The sequence below is a fragment of the Entamoeba histolytica genome, genomic scaffold, assembly GCF_000208925.1.
Source record: "Entamoeba histolytica HM-1:IMSS scf_1104750519167 genomic scaffold, whole genome shotgun sequence".
NCBI classification, from domain to species: Eukaryota; Evosea; order Mastigamoebida; family Endamoebidae; genus Entamoeba; species Entamoeba histolytica.
The window spans coordinates 1-19,742 of record NW_001915139.1 but is presented as its reverse complement, the minus strand read 5'-3'; the positions used below and the strand labels follow the sequence as shown (position 1 = coordinate 19,742).

The 19,742-nt window shown below is 22.1% G+C and overlaps 5 protein-coding genes across 5 annotated transcripts, besides 3 other annotated features; 2 read left to right on the top strand and 3 right to left on the bottom strand.

Annotated features, from left to right (window-relative positions):
* Positions 1–2,861: 2,861 nt before the first annotated feature.
* On the top strand, positions 2,862–4,964 carry EHI_190460 (amino acid transporter, putative; the record flags this gene model as incomplete). The annotated part of the gene is made up of 1 exon (XM_646352.1): positions 2,862–4,964. The coding sequence occupies one exon, from the start codon at positions 2,862–2,864 to the stop codon at positions 4,962–4,964; it is 2,103 nt and encodes a 700-aa protein (XP_651444.1).
* Positions 4,965–6,963: 1,999 nt separating this feature from the next.
* On the bottom strand, positions 6,964–7,324 carry EHI_190450 (splicing factor 3B subunit 10, putative; the record flags this gene model as incomplete). Its single annotated transcript, XM_646353.1, has 2 exons — positions 6,964–7,174; positions 7,233–7,324. 2 exons carry the CDS (start codon positions 7,322–7,324, stop codon positions 6,964–6,966), a joined length of 303 nt encoding a protein of 100 aa, XP_651445.1.
* Positions 7,325–7,690: 366 nt separating this feature from the next.
* Positions 7,691–8,287, bottom strand: EHI_190440 (Rho family GTPase; the record flags this gene model as incomplete). Its single annotated transcript, XM_646354.1, has 1 exon — positions 7,691–8,287. The coding sequence occupies one exon, from the start codon at positions 8,285–8,287 to the stop codon at positions 7,691–7,693; it is 597 nt and encodes a 198-aa protein (XP_651446.1).
* A 364-nt stretch (positions 8,288–8,651) lies between these two features.
* EHI_190430 (uncharacterized protein) lies at positions 8,652–12,875 on the top strand (the record flags this gene model as incomplete). The annotated part of the gene is made up of 1 exon (XM_646355.2): positions 8,652–12,875. The coding sequence occupies one exon, from the start codon at positions 8,652–8,654 to the stop codon at positions 12,873–12,875; it is 4,224 nt and encodes a 1,407-aa protein (XP_651447.2).
* Positions 12,876–12,952: 77 nt separating this feature from the next.
* Positions 12,953–13,506: a repeat region.
* A 103-nt stretch (positions 13,507–13,609) lies between these two features.
* Positions 13,610–13,770: a repeat region.
* Positions 13,771–13,845: 75 nt separating this feature from the next.
* EHI_190420 (uncharacterized protein) lies at positions 13,846–14,985 on the bottom strand (the record flags this gene model as incomplete). Its single annotated transcript, XM_001914084.1, has 1 exon — positions 13,846–14,985. The coding sequence occupies one exon, from the start codon at positions 14,983–14,985 to the stop codon at positions 13,846–13,848; it is 1,140 nt and encodes a 379-aa protein (XP_001914119.1).
* Positions 14,986–15,613: 628 nt separating this feature from the next.
* Positions 15,614–16,147: a repeat region.
* Positions 16,148–19,742: the final 3,595 nt, after the last annotated feature.

Below are 19,742 nucleotides of genomic sequence, written 5' to 3'. Positions count from 1 at the left end.
TTTATTTCTTCTTTTCTTCTTTTATTACATCTTTGTGATTTATTATTTTTATATTCTTCTTATACTTTCTTTTTATTCTTTTATATATTTATATTCTTTTTATATTATTTGGTTTTCGTTGTTTTTCTATTTCTTTCTTCTATTATTTATCATTTTTATATTCATTTATTCTTTTTATTTCTTTTTTATTAATTCTTGAGTATTGTATATTTCTTTATTATTTCATTTGTGTATTATCAAAATATATGTTTTATTGATTTTATGTTGAATAAATTATTAAATATAATCAACATTTTCATTCTTAATTATTCATTCTTTATTCTGAAATGTTGTGTATATTTATTATATTAAATGAATATGATGAATGAATATCAATATTATTGTTTATTTGATTTTAAAAAATAATAAATGAATATGAAATAATAAATGAAATAAAATAATGAAGACAATGAAATGATAATGAAATAAAATAATCTAATATTGAACAAATCAAATAAAGAATATATTGAATATATTATTAATGTTACTTTATTATTTGTTATTTCAATTATTAAATATTAATAAATTATTATTCATGAATATTTAATTGATATTTTACATTTTCATTTTCATTTTATTTAATAAATGAAATATAAATGAATGAATGAATAATAATGTAATATATGAAATAATAAAAAGAAAGATAAATAATAAAGAAATATGATGTATTTAATATATAATATAAATTATTATCAAATATAATAATAATATCAAATGATGATTTATTTTTATTTCAAAATATTTTGCATCAATAAAAATGTTGCTAAATATTTTGCATCATTAAATTTTGCATCATTAAATTTTGCGCTTTTTTTATTTGTTTCAATAAAATTTGCATCCTTTATTTTTTTTCTTTCTTTTCTTCTTTTATCATCTCTTTTCTTTTATTACACTTTATCTTCTTTCTTTTTATATTCACATATTTCTACTTTTATTCTTTCTTCATCTTCTTCTACTTTTTACTTTCTTTTTATTCTTTTATATCATTCATTCTCTTCTTTTTCAATTATTTGCTTTTTTTCGTTGCCGTAATAAAAACACATCAATATTTAAATAATGAATAAAGAATATATAATAATTATTAATGAATATTCAGAAGGAAATAAAATTTGATGATATGTTAATTCTAAATTTGTTGAAGTTGATAAATGAATAAATGATTCAAAATCATTTGTATTTTCATTAAAATCAAATAGAATGATGAAATTTAATATTAAAGAACAAGAAAATGCATTTAAATTAAATAATCAAACACATGACTGTTGTTTGAATTTGCATATGATGGATATGATGGTATTTATGTTTATAAAGAAAATGATAAAACAAAATCATTTTATGATCAATCTTCATTTGAATATAAATGAATATCATATGCACTTTGTGAAAAATATAGCTTCACACTAAAACGAATCAGAATAATTGAAATGAAATAAAATGAATCAATCTAGAATAATTTTATATTATTTATTACAAATAATTTATAAAAATTTCAATGTTATGATATAAAATAAAAACGAGTAAATAGAAATATTGTCTTACTAATTAATAATACTATATAAACATCATCCTCAAAAGAATTACAATAATTGAAAGTATAACCTTTATTAGTACAACCAAATCCACTGATACATTCATTCTAAATAATATTTATTTTGATTTAAATAAATAGATGAAGGGATAGAATTAGTTTCTCCCCTGTGTAATGAATAATAGAAACCAATTCTATTACCACTAAATGTATTACATTCTATTTAAATAAATAGTAAATGATAATGTTGAATAAATGTGAGTAATTAAAAAATTAATTGTTCTTGCAACTCAAGTTTTATAAGATAATTTATCATGAATTTAATAAAAGGAAATTCAATACCTGACAGGAAAGTAGAAATAAATTTCATCTATTCAATTAACCTTTTTTATTAAAATATCAACTTCATACCAAAAAAACATTTTGTCTTTTTTTTCAGTATAATTTATATATTGTCAATTTACTATAAGTTTTAATAGAAGTAATGATTAGTTTTTACAGAAAAATGTTTGTGCTTCATTTAAAATGGGATAACTTATGAAAGATATGCAAAAAAATACAGTATTATGAAATATATTATTTTAATTTGTGAATTAAAACAAAGACAAAAAAGAACAACAAAAGATTAAATACAAAAATAAAACCTCATTTTATGAAAACAAATATTAAAACTAACTATTTTTAACTCCAAGAAATTTTGAAGTTCTATTTATTTGTTGATAGAAAAAGTTTTTGTTTGTATCATAAAAAAATATGTATTTTACTCCCTGAAATAACAAAATAAAAATAATACAATTTTAACACAGTTTTAAATACTTTATTTAGTTTTAATTTTGTTTTTTAAAACAGAAACAGTAGAAAATAGTAAAAAAAGGAATAAAAACAAAAAACAACAGTTCAATAAAATATCAAATAAAAAAAGAACGAAAAAGAAGAAAATGAAAGTTCTTTTCATTTTTTATAGAAAAAGAATGAATTAATGAAAGAAAGGGAAGAAGAGATTAAAAGGGATTGAATGGGATTTGATGTTAATAAGTTAAAAAGGAAAAGTATTTAAAAGAATAAAGTTGAATAGTTCCAATCCAAACCATGTGCAGATGCTTCAAAAAAAAAGAACAAGTTCAAAAAATAAAATAAGAAAGAAGATCAAAAGCAGAGTTAACTCTGAATTAGATGAATGAAAATTTGAAATAAATAGAATATCCTAAGATAGAATAAGTGGAACAAAACAGAATAATACATAGAGACAAAGTAGAACTGTTTTAAAGAACAAGAAAATAAACACTATAAAATAATGTCTAAAGCAGTTATCAGGAGTAATTTAGACAATGAAACATTATCTAAAACATTAGAAAAAGGAGATTTTGAAGAGTATTCAGAAAGATTTATTGAAGATGGGTATCATGACTTTCCTAATGAAGAAGAATCAGTAGATTTAGACGTTGAATTTATTGATAGAAAAAGAGGAGGTTCTAATTCTAAAAGTGAAAATGAAGTTAAAAGAGAAAATGGAGAAGAAATAGCATATGAACCAAAAATATCAACAAAGAATGAATCAACAGAACCAACAGATGAAGAACGAGTAAATCAAGTTAAAAAATTAAAAAAGGCAAAAGCAAAAAAAGGATTTACAGTAGAAGATTTAATTGCAAGAAATTTTCAAGAATTATTATGTCAAAAGAAAGAGTTTAAACGAAATGAAGAAGGGAAATTAAAAAAAACACCATTTGCATGGAAAACATTAATAACAAGTTCAATTTCATTAGGATTTAATCTTACAAATACATTAGTTGGAGCAGGTATTTTATCATTAAGTCAAGCATGTTATAAAATGGGAATAGTTGGATTTGTATTATGGAGTTTAGCAACAATTGTTTATTTTATTTATACATGGTATTATTATAATAGAGCTATTTATTTAACAGGAGCAGGAACAATGGGAGAATTATTATCATTAATATTTGGAAAAATATTAGCATGTTTAGTAGATATTTGTAATACATTATTCAATTTATGTATTTTAATGAGTTACCAAGTAATTGTTACTCAATATTTATTTGGTATTATTCAAGACCTTACTACAAGAGATCAATGGGATAATACTATTGATGAATGTTATGGAAATCCACAACGAACTGCTGGAATAGCATGTGGATGGCATTATATTTTATTAATTCTTGTTGCTGTTTGTTTAAATTTCCCATTTATTATTCCAAAATCAGTAAAATTCCTTAACAGAATTTCAGTATTATCAATTATTGTTGCTGTATTTGTCACATTTACTGTTATGATTAAAGCTATTTATTGTGGTGCTAAAGGAAAATCTTCAAATGGAAGTGATAGTAATTTCCCTACTTTTAAAGGTAAATGGTGGCCAAGTGGTGTTATGGACTTTTTCACAATGGCTCCTTTCATTACAGCTAATTTCCAAATTCATTCTTCAATTCCTCCTATTTATGTTGGAACAAAAGGAATGTCAAAGAAAGTTAAATTAGCTTCATTACAAGGTGCTGTTTGTATTGCAGTATTAACATGTTCATTCTTTTTTGTATTTATGGCAGTAAGTGGACATGTAAGTTTTGATAAAGTTTCATCTAATGTTTTAAATGATTTTTCAAATCCAAATAGTTCAGATAGAGATTGGTTAATTATTGTTTGTAGAATGTTGATGATCATTTTAGTCTTAATGTCTTATCCTGCTTTAACTTTTTCTACTTGTGCTGGTATTTTGAGATATATACCAAAGAAATGGAAAATTTATCAATTGTGGAATGGAAGAGTTATTATCTTTATTATTAGATGTTCTATTTTATTTGTTACTACTTTATGTGCTTGTTTTGTTACTAATATTGGTGTTATTTTCTCTGTTGCTTCTGCAATTTTCTCTATATTTGTAGTTTATGTTTGTCCTTTAAGTATTATTATGTTATGGCCAAGAGTTGAGAAATTTGGTGATCCTAATTTCAGAAAATTGTCAGTTATTGATAATATTATTTATAATAAAGTTGTTGATGGAAATCAAAAATTCACTCAACATGATATTGAAGCTGCTTTATCTAAAGCAGAAGCTCAAAAAAATGAAGGTGTTGCTGATGTTATTGTTACTATTAATAATACCCCAACAGAAGGACAACAAGAAATTGAATTAAATGAGATTAAAGAAGAAATACAAAACCATTCTTCACAAAACGAAAATAGCAATTCAGATTTCCCAATATCACCAGAAGATGATGACAATGAAGTTGATATTATGAAAAATAGAAAGAAATGGATGAAACTACCAGATGCTCCTGTTCCTATTTGGAGATATTTTGTTTTTGGAACAGCAATGTTTTGTTGTCTGGTTTTATGTATTTTATCAGTTGTTGGAACAATATTAGGTGAAGTGAATAAATAAATTGATTTTTATTAATCTATTCTTTTAACTTTAAAACATTTGAAAGTCTTTCAATGAATAAAACACAACAAATTAATCATAGTTATAATGACTATGATGGAATATAAGATTCAGATAAAGAATTATATGAAAAAGAAAACATAATTATAGAAACCATTGAATTAAAAAGAGAAAAACAACAATAAATAAGAAGATAAACAGATAAAAACATTAAATAAAAATAAATAATGAAAATATTTATACAAAAATTAAAGAAGAAACGAGAAATTAAATGAGAAATTATATAAAACAAACGTTGAAATAAATAAAGAAAAAGAAGAAACTAATCAATAAATATGAAAATAATAAAATATATAATACAAAAATAGAAAAATAAAATGAAATATTTAACAAATATAATATTTGAAAATCAAATCAAAATATAATAAAGTGGTTGAATATAATATTACCATTATTTGTATTATCAATACCCATTATTTATTAAAATAATATAATGAAGAATTATAAAATTAAAGAATTATATTCAATTATTTTCACGAAGACAAAAGAAAGGTTGAATTATTATACACAAGAATATAAAATATAACAATCATAAAGATTAAATTTTAAGTTGTTATAAATGAAAATATATACAATTATTTATGAATGAAAGTATAATAAAATAATACAATTAATGAAAAAGAAGAAATTATAAAGAAAAGTAAGAATGAAAATAATAAAATAGAAAGAATAAAATATCATTTAAATGGATAAATATACAAACAATACCATAAATAAGATAAATAATTAAATTATCTTTTTTTCAATTCAATAAATAAATAAAATAGAATGGTAAATAGAAAATACTTATTTGAAAATGAAATTACAAAGAAACGACAAAATTCACATTGACTATATTTAAATGATAAATAATATATAATTATTTCATAATTATATATTAATAAGATATATCCATCTCAATACATTAATTTTAATATATCCAATACAAAAAGATGAAATGAAAATGAAAGAATAAAAGAAAGAATAGAAAATGACAAAATGAAATAGATGAGTTATAGAATAGAATAACAATCATTAGAATATTTGAAAAAGAAATAAATAAAGAATAAAATAGAAAAGATGTAGATGAATAAATAGAAGAAATTATGGAAAATCACAGAATAGAATAATAAAGGATAATAAAAATCACAAATAATGAAATTTAATAAGGTATAGAAAATAAATAAAATGACGAATAAAAACAAAATAAATAATAAAGAATGATTAATAAATATAAATAGTATACGATGATACAAGAAAATGCATTGACTACAATTCTAAATTATCAAATAAGTATAAAATAATAAAATGAAAAGTATTAATTCATTCAATTTACAAAACAATGATATTTACAACCATGAATAGATAGAGAAATAATAATGAAATAACAGAAATATATAATAAAATAATATAAATTAAAAGAATGAATAAACATAAGAAAAATAAAATGAGTGAAAGAAATTGTTTATAAACAAACAAAACATAAAATAATAAAGAAAAAAATATAAAGAAAAAGAAGACAAAACAAACAAAATGTAAAGTTGTAATAAAGAATAATAATAATAGAAATGCCAATAAACTATGAATAATAAGTTGAAAAAAAAAAAAATAAGAAAATACACAAATCAGACATATCAAAATGTAAGGTAATATTTAATTTAATTAATTTATATTTAAAAACAAATAAAAAAGAACTAAATTAAACAAAACAAATGAATGAATGAAATAATATAATTTGAAAACACAATAAATAATTCAGAAAAACAATAAATACAAAATATTCTTAAATAATACAAATTAATTATTATTTAAATATAATTGTTATTTAATTCATAATCAAATAAATGTAATTGACTCGTGAATTAAACTAATTGAATAATTTATTTGTTTTTTAGGCATCAATATAAAAAAATGTTATTGGTTTAACAACTACACTTTGAAAAATATTCTTAAAATTCAGTCAATTACAAAGTGGTTTCATATCTTCTTCTGTGATGACAATCCCATTTTTTTCAGGTGGTGGTTTGCCACACGGATCACACATTCTTTCAAGAAATTGGTATCTAGTCCTTCCAATACTTTGATTCTCAGCAACAGCAATATAAGCCATCAACGAATGATGACCGATATAAGAGGCATAACTATCACGTTGTTGATTACAAATCCATTCACTAGAACATTAATAAAATAAATTTTCTAAATTAAAAAATATGTATAAATGAAATAAACTATTTTGAAATATCAGGATGACCTGTTCCTACATATTTTAATTGCATATGTTCTAATTGAGTTTGTAATGTTTCTTTATTAACACTTGCCATTCAAATAATTTTTTTAGTTTTTCTTTTTTTATTTTTCTTTTTTTTTGCTGTTAGAACTACTATTCAGTCAGGCAATCTTAAAAAGTTATTCTTTCGATACAATGTTCGACTTCTTCCTTCTCATATTCTGTCTTATTATTGCTGCTATGTTAGTTGTTGCATTCTTTGCTTTCATGGGATGGCTTGCTAGAAGATAAGATTGCTTTCTTTATGACGTATTCTTTCAATTTACTTAAATATCCTTTTCATCCTGTTTCTTTTCTACTCACAAGATCCTTTAATTAATTCAAAAAATAATACGTAAATACTTTAATAGACAAAGAAGAGTCAAATAAAAATAAAAAGTCTTAAAAAATAATGCAAAAATTAAAGAAGAACACATTTCTTTCTGTCTTTTTTTTCAGGAGGTGGTGCAGCAGCATTGTTTTCTAAAACATATTTAACAGCAGTCTCAAAGACTTCTTTTAATCCCTTTCTAGTTAAAGCAGAACATTCCATATATTTAACACATTTTAATTCATCAGCCATTTGTTGACCTTTTTCAGGAGAAATAACTTGAAGACCTTGGTCCGTAATTTTCTTTACTTCAGCAGCATTATCCCTTAGATCAATTTTAGTTCCAACCATCATTAAAGCAGCATTTGGACAATGTTGTCTAACTTCTGGTTGCCACTTATCTTTTAAATTATGAAAGGATGGTTCATAAATCACCGCAAAACAAAGAAGGAAAATATCTGTTCCTGGATAAGATAATGGTCTTAACGAATCAAATTCTTCTTGTCCAGCAGTATCCCAAAGTCCTAATGAAATTGTTTCTTTATCAATCGTAACATTTGCCACATAATTATCAAATACAGTCGGAACATAATCACTTGGAAAATCATTCGATGTATAACACATCAACATACAAGTTTTTCCTACAGTACCATCACCAACTACAACTAATTTAACAGAGTCGCTCATACTTTTTGGGTTTACAGTTACAGTTCATTTTTTTTTTGTTTTGTTCAATTTTTTTCCTCTTTTCCTTTTCACACCCTTTTTTCAGTTGGATGAGTTACTATTTTTATCTGAACTAAATCATTTTTTGAGTAGTTTTGGGTTATATATAACATAAAAAGAGTATCTTATGTAATAAAATGTAATGAAGAATAAATTTTGAGATAAAAAACATAAAAAGATTTTTGTATAAAAAATAATAAAATATTACTAATAAAAAATATATAAAAAGAATAATTACATAGTCAAACTTCAATCTTATAAAAGAAAAAAAACTAAAAAAAAGGAGACAAACATGAGTAGCTTGTTAAACAATAAATATCAAGAAATGATAAGTGCCAGTAGTGTTTTAAATGATGAAACACTCTTTTTATTGAAAAAATTTCAAAAGTCTAATGAAACAACAATAATAAAAACATTAGATGAACTAAAGAGAAATATATTATTGGAACCATTTATTTCAACCAAGAAAGAGCAACAAGCATTTTCTTTACATTTTTCTAATATATTTACAACATTATCAACACATAAATCATCAAATGTTAGACTTAATCTTTTCATTTGTTTATCAGATGGGATATTACAATCTCCTCAAGGGAAAAACATGATTAGTTTTTGTATAAGTGAGATTATTCCATGGTGGCTTTTATGTTGTCATGATTCAGTAAAAGAAATAAGTGAAGCAGCAAAGAAAGCATTGAATATTCTTTCATTTGAAGGAAGACAAAAAGTTATTACTAGTAATATTAGTCAAATACTTCGTTTAGTTTCAAGTAATGAATATGATTTAATTTCAAGAATGGGATGTCTTGCTACGATACTACCAAATATTAATATTAGTAAACTTTCTTCATATGGTAAATCACATTTAGAAAATTCAATTAAATCATTAATAGAATCATATGGATCTATTACAAATGAAGTATATTTTTCAAGTATTGATGCAGCACTAATAACATGTAATTTTATTGTAATGGAACGGTTTGAATCATTAAAGAATATAATAGTTAAAACAATTGATGAATTACAACCATTTTCAAAATATTCAAAACAATTATTTTTATGTATAACTTCATTATTAGAAAATGGAGCAATATTTAATGAAGAGTTTTATAATAAAATTATTCAATATATTTCAACAGCATGTCTTGGATCACTTTATGTATTTCCAACACTTAAAAGATTACTTCCATTTATTAAAGAAAAAGAATTAGAAAAAAAATATATTGAAGGAGTATTTAAAGCTATAGGAGATAGTCATATAAGAGGACCACAAAGAGCAGTTGTTATTTTACATTATTTTGAAAGTATTAAATATTTTAAATATACAAATATAAATGAATTAATAGAAATAATGAAATTATTATTAAATGATCCAGGATCAATTATGATAGATTCAGGATATTCATCAATGGGAATATTTTTAACAAAATTAAATGAAACTAAAGAAATTCAAGGAGTATTAAGTTCAGCAGTAACATATTTAAGAAGAAGTGAAGAAAAAGAATATTTAATACATTTAAATTGTATGAAATTTATAGTAGATAAATGTATTAAAAATGAATTTACACAAGGATTTTCATATGATTTGTTAAAAACAATTATTGATAAAAATGAAAATGACCATTTCTTTAATGATAATGAAATTGATTTAATTATTTTTATTCTTCAAAAATATCCAGCAACTGAAGAAGTTCATCAAATGATTGTAAGACAATTCCAACATATTTTTATGTTATCAATAGAAGAAAATATTAATGAATTTGATATTATTAATGATACTGTTGAAATTAATGATGAATTTTTGTCTTATGTTATTAAAATGGAAGATCTTCTTATTCAAAGTATTTCTTTTGAACCATCTACTTCTATTGGTTATTTGTTAAATCAAATGTTCTTCAATTTATTCCCAAAACATTATGCATTAAATCATTTAAATTATCTTCGTTTATTTATTAATAAATTAAAAGAACAACAATTTATTCAGACAATTGTTCTTCAAATTAATCCTCTTATTCAATTATTACTTCATTCATTTAAATCTTCTAAAGATATTGTTCAATCAATTATTTCTATTTCTCCTCGTTTATTAACTCCACAACAATTAACAGAATTATTATTTACTAATTCAATTAATCATCTTCAAGTTCTCTTAAATGTTGATTTAATTAATTATTTAATTAAATCAACAATAAATAGTAAAGAATTATTATTACATATTATTAAATCAATTACTTCTCCTGACATTTTTCTTCCAATTCACCAACCTATAAGAAATGTTTTATTAAAATTACTTCCTTCTTTAATTTCTTATATTGGAATTGAACCAATTCATGAAATGCTTAAATCACTTTTATTATCTCCTAATTGTACTTCATTTTGTATTTCATTAACTTCTGAAATTCCTCCATTGCGTAATTTATTAATTAATGATATTAAATTACTTCTTCCATTATCATCATTTATTTCATTAATTCCTTCATATGCACAAAATATTAAATCACCGTTATTAATCCCAATGCCATTCATTAATTCATCTGAATATCCACATTATAATAACACACTTTCTTTATTAGTTAAATTATATCATTTAAATAATGAAGAAATAAAAGAAGATAATGAATATATTGAATATTGGTTATTTGATTCTTATCAAAAATTAACAAATAGAATTTCTGTTGAAATTCCACATTTACAACAATTAATACTTCTTCAATATTTATTCAAAAAAAATGAAATTGAACAATATTTAATTTTCCATATTATTAATCAACTTTCTTCTTGGATTAATTTATCAAAAGAAAGTATTGAATATTTAGCTCATTTATTTGATTCTTCAACATCTTATTCCATTAGATTCTTTTTATCAACATATCTTTCACCATTACACATTGATTGGTTAGAGAAGAAAGTAAATATTATTATTAAAAAATTCTTTATGGTTAATACTCAATCAGATCCTCAAGGATTAAAAGAATTATCAATTTTATATCCATTAATATTCTTTCCAACTCATTTAAAAATGGTATTTAAATATATCTTTTCATTAGAAATTACTTCTGAATTAGAACTTCCATTTTTACATATTCTTCATTATGTTTTTTCTTCATCTTGCTCATTATGTTTTGAGTCATTAGAAAATGAAGAATCATTAAGTTTAATATATCAATTTTTATTAAAAATATTAACCTCTTCAGTAAGTTCTAACTTAATGAAACGTGGAGCTTTACAAGTATCACAAATATTAATTACCCATTCACTACCACCTAAATTATTAACTTCAGAGTCAGAAGGAATTCAATTAAGTTTTAAAATATCTTTAATAGATTTTATTGTCAATTCAATTATTAATAAGTCAAATACTCAATTAATTTCAGAGTTATTACTTCAAACTGATTTATTAGCAGAAATTGATTTTATGTCAGACTCTATGAGAAAATATATTCCTGAATTATTTAAAATTCTTAAAGGAAAAGACTCTATTATTGTTAAAATTTGTACTGGTTATCTTATTGGTGCTTCAATGAACTTTAAATCAGATGAAACTTTTATTGATTTTGATGATAACGAACAACAAAAATATCATCCATTACCTCCTTCATTAGAAGAATATTTAGATAAAGCAATTGAGTCATTTAGTCAATTTAATACATTAAATAAAACTACTTTAATTATATTCATTCTTGGAATGTTAAGAAAAATTAAAGACTCTTCTACTGAATATCGTTCATGGATTGTTGCCTATTTACAAGCACATCATTTTGAATTATTTATTAATAATTTATATACACTTTTACCTGATCAACATGTCCCTCTTACTCTTTCGTCAGTACTATCTTTACTTCATTCTTTTATTAATGGTGAAGATGAAGATGAAAATCAACTTCTTACTAAACAAAATGAAAATCAAATTTTAAATATCTTAGCTTCATATTGTATGTTTGTTATTGTTCAGTCATTCCCTAATGTTGTTAGACAATGGTGTCTTTCATTAAGAAAAAGTGCTCCTAAAATGGTAAAGAAATTCTTTGAAAGAAATATTTGTCCATTTATTTTACAAGAAGAAGTTCAAAAAATATTAAGTTGGAAAGAAACTGATGACTTTATTCTTAGGCTTCAATTAGATGGTAAAGCAGTTACTGTTGTTTATAAAAATGATGAACTTGTTTTTGAGTCTCAACTAATTTTCCCTTCTACATATCCTCTTGATATGATTACTGTTAATGTTGCTTCTAATAAAGTTAGTGTTTCTGAAGCAAAAAGTCATTTATATAAAAGAATGCTTACTATGAATTTAATGACAAGAGACTTAGGTATTATAGACGCTTGTTTGTTATGGAAACAACAACTAGACCGTCAGTTCGATAATTCTGATGCTTGTCCTATTTGTTATTCATTGTTCTATCTTAGAACTACAACTATCCCTAATGTCGCTTGTAAGTGTTGTAGAAAAAAATTCCATAAACAATGCATTTTTGGTTGGTTTAGATCAACTGGAAGACATGACTGTCCTTTATGTACAAGAAATTTCTATGGAGAAAATAAGAATTAAAAGAAAATGAATTTAACTGACTTTTTATTAAATTTTTTTCTCAAATTACTTATACAATTAAACAACCATATGGGAGGGATTGATAAGAAAATATACAGGAAATAATCAATATAAAAACCCCCATATGAAACAATGTTCAAATATAAAGACATTACAATGATATTGAACAAACAAATAATGCCTAAAAGTGATGGACAATACCACAAAATACCAGACATATACGTAGTAGATAAAAAGAACAAAACTAGTCTATTATTTGATATGAATATTGTGGCTGATCACAATATTAATGGAGAATAAATGAAGAAAAGAAATAAGTATAATGAATTAGAGAATATTCTAATGAAAATAGAAAAAATAAAAGATGACAAAATAATTCCAGTAGTAATTTCAATAAATGGATTAATAAATAACTCAAGTGTTAAATTAATTAAAGAATTAAGAATTGAGATTGACATCGAGAAAGAAGTAAAAAACCTTGTCATAAAAAACATGATGGATGTCATGGAATATTGCTTCAATCAAACATACTCTGTAGAGCTGTTTGAAGAAGAAGACGAAGGGATGGGATTAGTCTCCTGTGAGGCAGGAACAATAAAAGCTAGTTCTATTAATACTTAATTAATTGCTTATTTTTTATTTTATTCATTCTTTTATTTCTTTTTTTTCTTCTTTCTATTTCTTGTTTTTTCCTTTTTTTGTAATTTATCCCATAACTTTATTTCTTGTCTTTCGTTTCATATCATTTCTTGTGATATATCCGTTGATGAACATTCTAACTCTCATTTGTTTGCATTAAACTCTACATCACTATCATTCTTTATTGATGAAGTTCAAATACTCACTTCTCAATTTGAAGTAAATCTAATGTAGATATTCTATTAATTGACTTTTTCACACAAAATTAAAATATTGAAACTCTTCATAAAATGAACAAAAAATTACTTAAAACCCATGAATTTATTCAAAATTAGTAATATATACCTTGAATAAACCCATATTCTTTAAGTCCCATATCTGACAAATGATCGATTTGTAGATATTCTTTATTATTCTTATATCTATTCATATCAACATATGACTCAGACTCGTTATTCTGTGCAATAACTCCTTTATTACCTGAGTCTTCAATTTGGTGAAGTATTTCACCATTATTAATTGGAAATACTTCATCACTATAATCAAACACTGTACTTTGATACTCAACAAAAGGAGAACCTCTACTGTTATATAATAGGTTATCTTCCATTGAGTTACTAATGTTAGTAGGAGATTGTGGTGGTTGAATTTTAACACCTTCATTTAATCGTTGACATGGAGCAACTGATAAACAAGATACTAATGATGGACAACTAACTTTGTCATTAAAACAATCGAATTTACTTTCATCAATAGCTTGATCCAAAAATGCTTCTTTTGAGAATCCCAAAAGAATGTTTCCATATGTTGTTTTATTTAAACAATCTTTGTCCCCAATAAAAACACCTTCACACTTTTTTTGAGAACCCCTTTCATTTGTTAGATATTGGCAAAGAAAGTCATATACTAAAGTTCCTGTTGTATTTAATACTTCTATTTTCTTATAAATACCAATACATTTCCCATCTTTCTTTACTAATGGAAGTTTTGTATATTGTTGACTACTAATTGTATTTTTTGATAATTTTGTGTGAGCCAAACTATTATCACTCCCAAGTTCATTGTACTTCATATAATAATCATTAATGATGTTCATAACAACAAGTTCATTGTAAACTAATCTCCTATTATCTGGTTTTTCACTTGTCTCAGTTACCTCTTTCTTTATTGGAATTCCTTCAGTATCAAATTTTAATTTGGCTTCTTTCTCTTCTTGAACTACTTCATATTCAAAGTCTTTATCAAATATTATTACTCCATTTTCGTTCCATATCTTTTGAATAGGGAAGAAGTGGTGTAACTTTTCTGCTATTCTTTGTTCTTTTGAAAAAAGAAATGACCATCCTTTTGTTACTAAGTAGTAACACCCAGCTAATATATACATTCTTCTTGTATTTGTTGACTTCATTTTAGTTTGAGCAGTTAAAGTTTCCTTTGGGAGTCTTGGAACTTTATCTAGTCTTTTTGCCATATCTTTAATGAAAAGATAGTTATCATCTAGGTTAAATAAATAACTGTAACTAAAAATAAAATAAGCATCATTGGTATTTTTAGATTTTAAATAGTTATACCCCAAATTATGATTTTTTCTTTGAACTTTTCAATTCCTCTTTCATAATTAAATAAGAAGTTTATTTTATTATTTATATTCTTTTTAAACTATGAATTAATTAATTTAATTTATACTAAAAACTTCAAAAATTATTTTTAAAATTATTTTTTTTTCTTTTGTAGAATAAATTCAACTCTGACAATTTTATAAATAGTGAAAAACATAACTCTTTGACATAATTTTATTTCTTTTATACTTATTTACTTTCTAACTTTAATATAAATCAAAAAATAAAAACCTGAAGGAGGAAGAATTTACTTTTGTTGATTAATTTTTATATTATATTGTGTTATGACATTTTATATTTAATATAATTTATTTTATTTTAGTGAACAGAACATTCTCTTATAATTTAAGTAGATAATTATTTATTTTTATATATCAGAATGATAAAGATGTATAAGAAAAGAGTATTATAGTTTGTAATAGGTTTATAATTTTTTTGAAATTCTGATGTTATTTATTTGTCTTGTAAAAAATTGAAATATCGAAGGTGGCATGTCTGAAACACTACACACAAACATTAATATAATTCAAACTTCAATTTTAATGGTAATTATCTGGTTATGACGGTGTATTTGAATTAGAAATGTATTAGGTAAAACTGCAAAGGGTGGAGCATGATATTATGGTAGAATATTACATGGTGTAATATAAGGAACTACTAAAGTGTGGGTAAGACTAAAAGAAAATTAAACATAATAATATAGTGGGAATGAAATACTCTCTTCTCTCATTCATAAAATTAAGAAAAAAGGAAAAAGAAAATGTTTAAAATTAAGATAGAAAATAAACAAAAGGTTAAAAAGAAGAATTAAGCAGAAGAAGGATGAGAAGACATTAATAAGAAAAAATAAAGCAAAGAAGTGATTTTCTCAATTTGCAAGAAAAACATAAATGATAAGTTAAACAAAAAGATTACTCTTTTTAAAAAACAAATAACTCAGGGATGTGATTAATCTCGGCTAAACTAGGAAGAATATATGAAAAAATCTATTAACACTTAATTAAGTAATTTTTAATTATTCATTGAGTTAATTCAAATAAGAAATTGTAAGAAATGACAATTCTTGTATAATGATTATTGATAATTTTTAATGGTAGTTTGTATTTATTAAAAGAAATCAAAACACAATTAAAGTATAATTATAAATATATTCGAATATTAATATGTTAGTATGAAGTACTAAAATAAATAAAAGTAATACTATACATTTTTATTATGTTCAATCAAAGAATTTAATTGAAAATGATTGAATTGATTATTTTATTTTGGTCTTTTTTATTCTTCTTGATAAACACAAATTAATAATAGAATATAAGAATAATTAATAAAAGAGTAAGAAAGATGAAATAGAAACAAAAGAATAAGTATTTTGTTCAATGGTTTATGATAATTTTAGAATATACCAAACTAATTTTCAAAGATTTTTGGTAGTAGGCATTTCATATTGTTGTTTACCAAATTTAAAATATTAAAAGACTGAAATAATCCCAAGAAACACAATTTTGTTATAAATAAAATTTGATAAGAAAGGAAAGAAGATATTTAAAGAAAAAAAGAACAGAACTTCAAACAAGAAATCAAAATACATATATGAATACATTAAGTATAAAGTAAGAGATGAAAGACTTAATTAAGAAAGAAGAAGCTAGTAATTAAAAGAAGTGAAAGTAGAAATGAAGAAGTACAAAACAGGGAATATAAAATAGAAAGAAATAAGCAAGAGAAAGTTAAGAGACACTATCAAACAGATAGAGGAGATGAATAAAGAAATATAAAAAGAAAATAAAAACATGTAATTAGGAAATTAAACAAAGGAATGTGAAAGGATAATAATGAAAAGCATCTGATGAGATGAACATTTCTAAGAGTAGAATCTAAATAGAAAAGTAATATGAAATAAAAGGGACATTCAAATGATTAATGTGGTGATCAAATGAATGAAGAAATTAAAAGTAGTTTGAAGTTGTTTTTTGTATTTATTACTTAAGGAAACATTAAGAAAGCTTCATGATATACCACAGAGAAATATCATGAACAACTATCCAAATAAATTATTACCTCGAGTTCATGATCCGAGTGTATGGAATTCACATAATCGAAACATGTTACAATGAAAAGGGATATAATTTGAAAATGAAGTTGAAGAAAGTAATAAAGAAAATAAACAACTCATAGAAGATAAATCTGTATTTAAGAATCAAGAAAAGAGAATAACAACAGTAGAAGATAAAGAATAGAAATAAATATAATTGAATAAATTATTTAAAATATTTATGATAAAAATATAAAATAATAAAAAATAAACATAATAATAAGAAGAAATGTATAAAGAATAGAATAATAAATATAGATAGTATCATAATATTAAACAACAAATGGTTATAACGATTATACAATAAATAAAATTGTATTTAATATTTATTTAATATTTTTATTAGTTATTATAAATATAACATTATTTCATTCATTATTTAGTTGTTTGTTTATTTTATTATTTTCATTTTTATTTATCTTTCATTATTTGCATTATTCTTTTGTTTATTTGTATTTCTTATTCTTCTTTATTCTTTTATTATCCTTTCTTTTCTAGAAGTATTTATTCTATGATATATTATTTCATTTTTTAAGTTTTTATTCAATCAATTGTTATTTAATTTATTCTTTTTATTCTTTTCTTTATCATATTCACTTTCTTATTTTATCATTGTCATATCAATTCTTATTATTTATTTCTTGTTTATTTTCTTATTAATATTTATTATTTCATTCTTTCTTATTCTTTTTATTTCTTTTTGTATTTATCTTTCTTTATTTCATGGATTATTTCATCATCATTCTCATTTAGTTTGTATTATATGTTATTTTTATCATTAATTTATGTAACTGAATGATTGTATAAAGAATAAAATTCAAAGAACATCACATAATATTTAAAACATATTCCAAATAAAGAACCATTTCATATCATTTAGTATTTTAAAAGGTGTTGTACAGAAATTGTTATAAACAGATTTAGATTATGGTTTATTATTTATTCATCTTATTAATTGTATTATTATTTTTATTTTATTTCATTATAATAACAATTTTAACATATTTATTTAACATATTAACTGTATTATGATAGAAAATAACAACATAATGAAATACAATAAATAATAACATGAAAAATAAACAATAAATAATATAAATAATAGAAGATAAAACAACAGAATAATAAAATAAAGAAGAACGTAATAATATAAGAATAATATTAATGAAATAAAATGGGTACGAAAATAAGCAAAGAAAAATGCATCTAAATATTTTACAAAAATGAAAAAAAAGATGCAAAATATTTTGTATGGCAACGAAAAAAAGCAAATAATTGAAAAAGAAGAGAATGAATGATATAAAAGAATAAAAAGAAAGTAAGAAGTTTGATATGATGAAGAAAGAATAAAAGTAGAAAGGAGAGAATATAAAAATAAAGAAGATAAAGTGTAATAAAACAAAAGAGATGATAAAAGAAGAAAAGAAAGAAAAAAAATAAAGGATGCAAATTTTATTGAAACAAATAAAAAAGCTCAATAAAAAAGCGCAAAATTTAATGATGCAAAATATTTAGCAACATTTTTATTGATGCAAAATATTTTGAAATAAAAATAATTCATCATTTGATATTATTATTATATTTGATAATAAATTATATTATATATTAAATACATCATATTTCTTTATTATTTATCTTTCTTTTTATTATTTCATATATTACATTACTATTCATTCATTTATTATTTATATTTCATTTATTAAATGAAAATGAAAATGTAAAATATCAATCAATTAAATATTCATGAATAATAATTTATTAATATTTAATAATTGAAATAAATAATAAAGTAACAATAATGATATATTCAATATATTCTTTATTTGATTTGTTCAATATTAGATTATTCTATTTCATTATTTTATTTCATTATTTCATATTCATTTATTATTTTTTAAAATCAAATAAACAATAATATTGATATTCATTCATCACATTAATTTAATATAATAAATATACGCAACATTTCACAATAAATAATGAATGTTTGACATTGAAAATATTGAATTATTCTATATTTTATTCAACATAAAATCAATAAAACATATATTTTGATAATACACAAATGAAATAATAAAGAAATATACAATACTCAAGAATTAATAAAAAAGAAATAAAAAGAATAAATGAATATAAAATTGATAAATAATAGAAGAAAGAAATAGAAACAACAACGAAAAACAAATAATATAAAAAGAATATAAATATATAAAAAGAATAAAAAGAAAGTAGAAGAAGAATATAAAAATAATAAATCACAAAGAGATGATAAAAGAAGAAAAGAATGAAAATGGTGTATTTTTAATGTAAAAATTAGAAATATTCAATAAAAGTGTCTAATTTAATGATTCAAAATAATTAATATTGTTTTATTGAAAAAAAATATTGGATTATTTTTTATGTTTATTATTTATATGTATAATTTCATTATAATTTTTATTATATAATCAATCATATGTGTTATGTTATTATTATAACATATAATAAGTGATAAAATATAAATGAAAATGATATGAA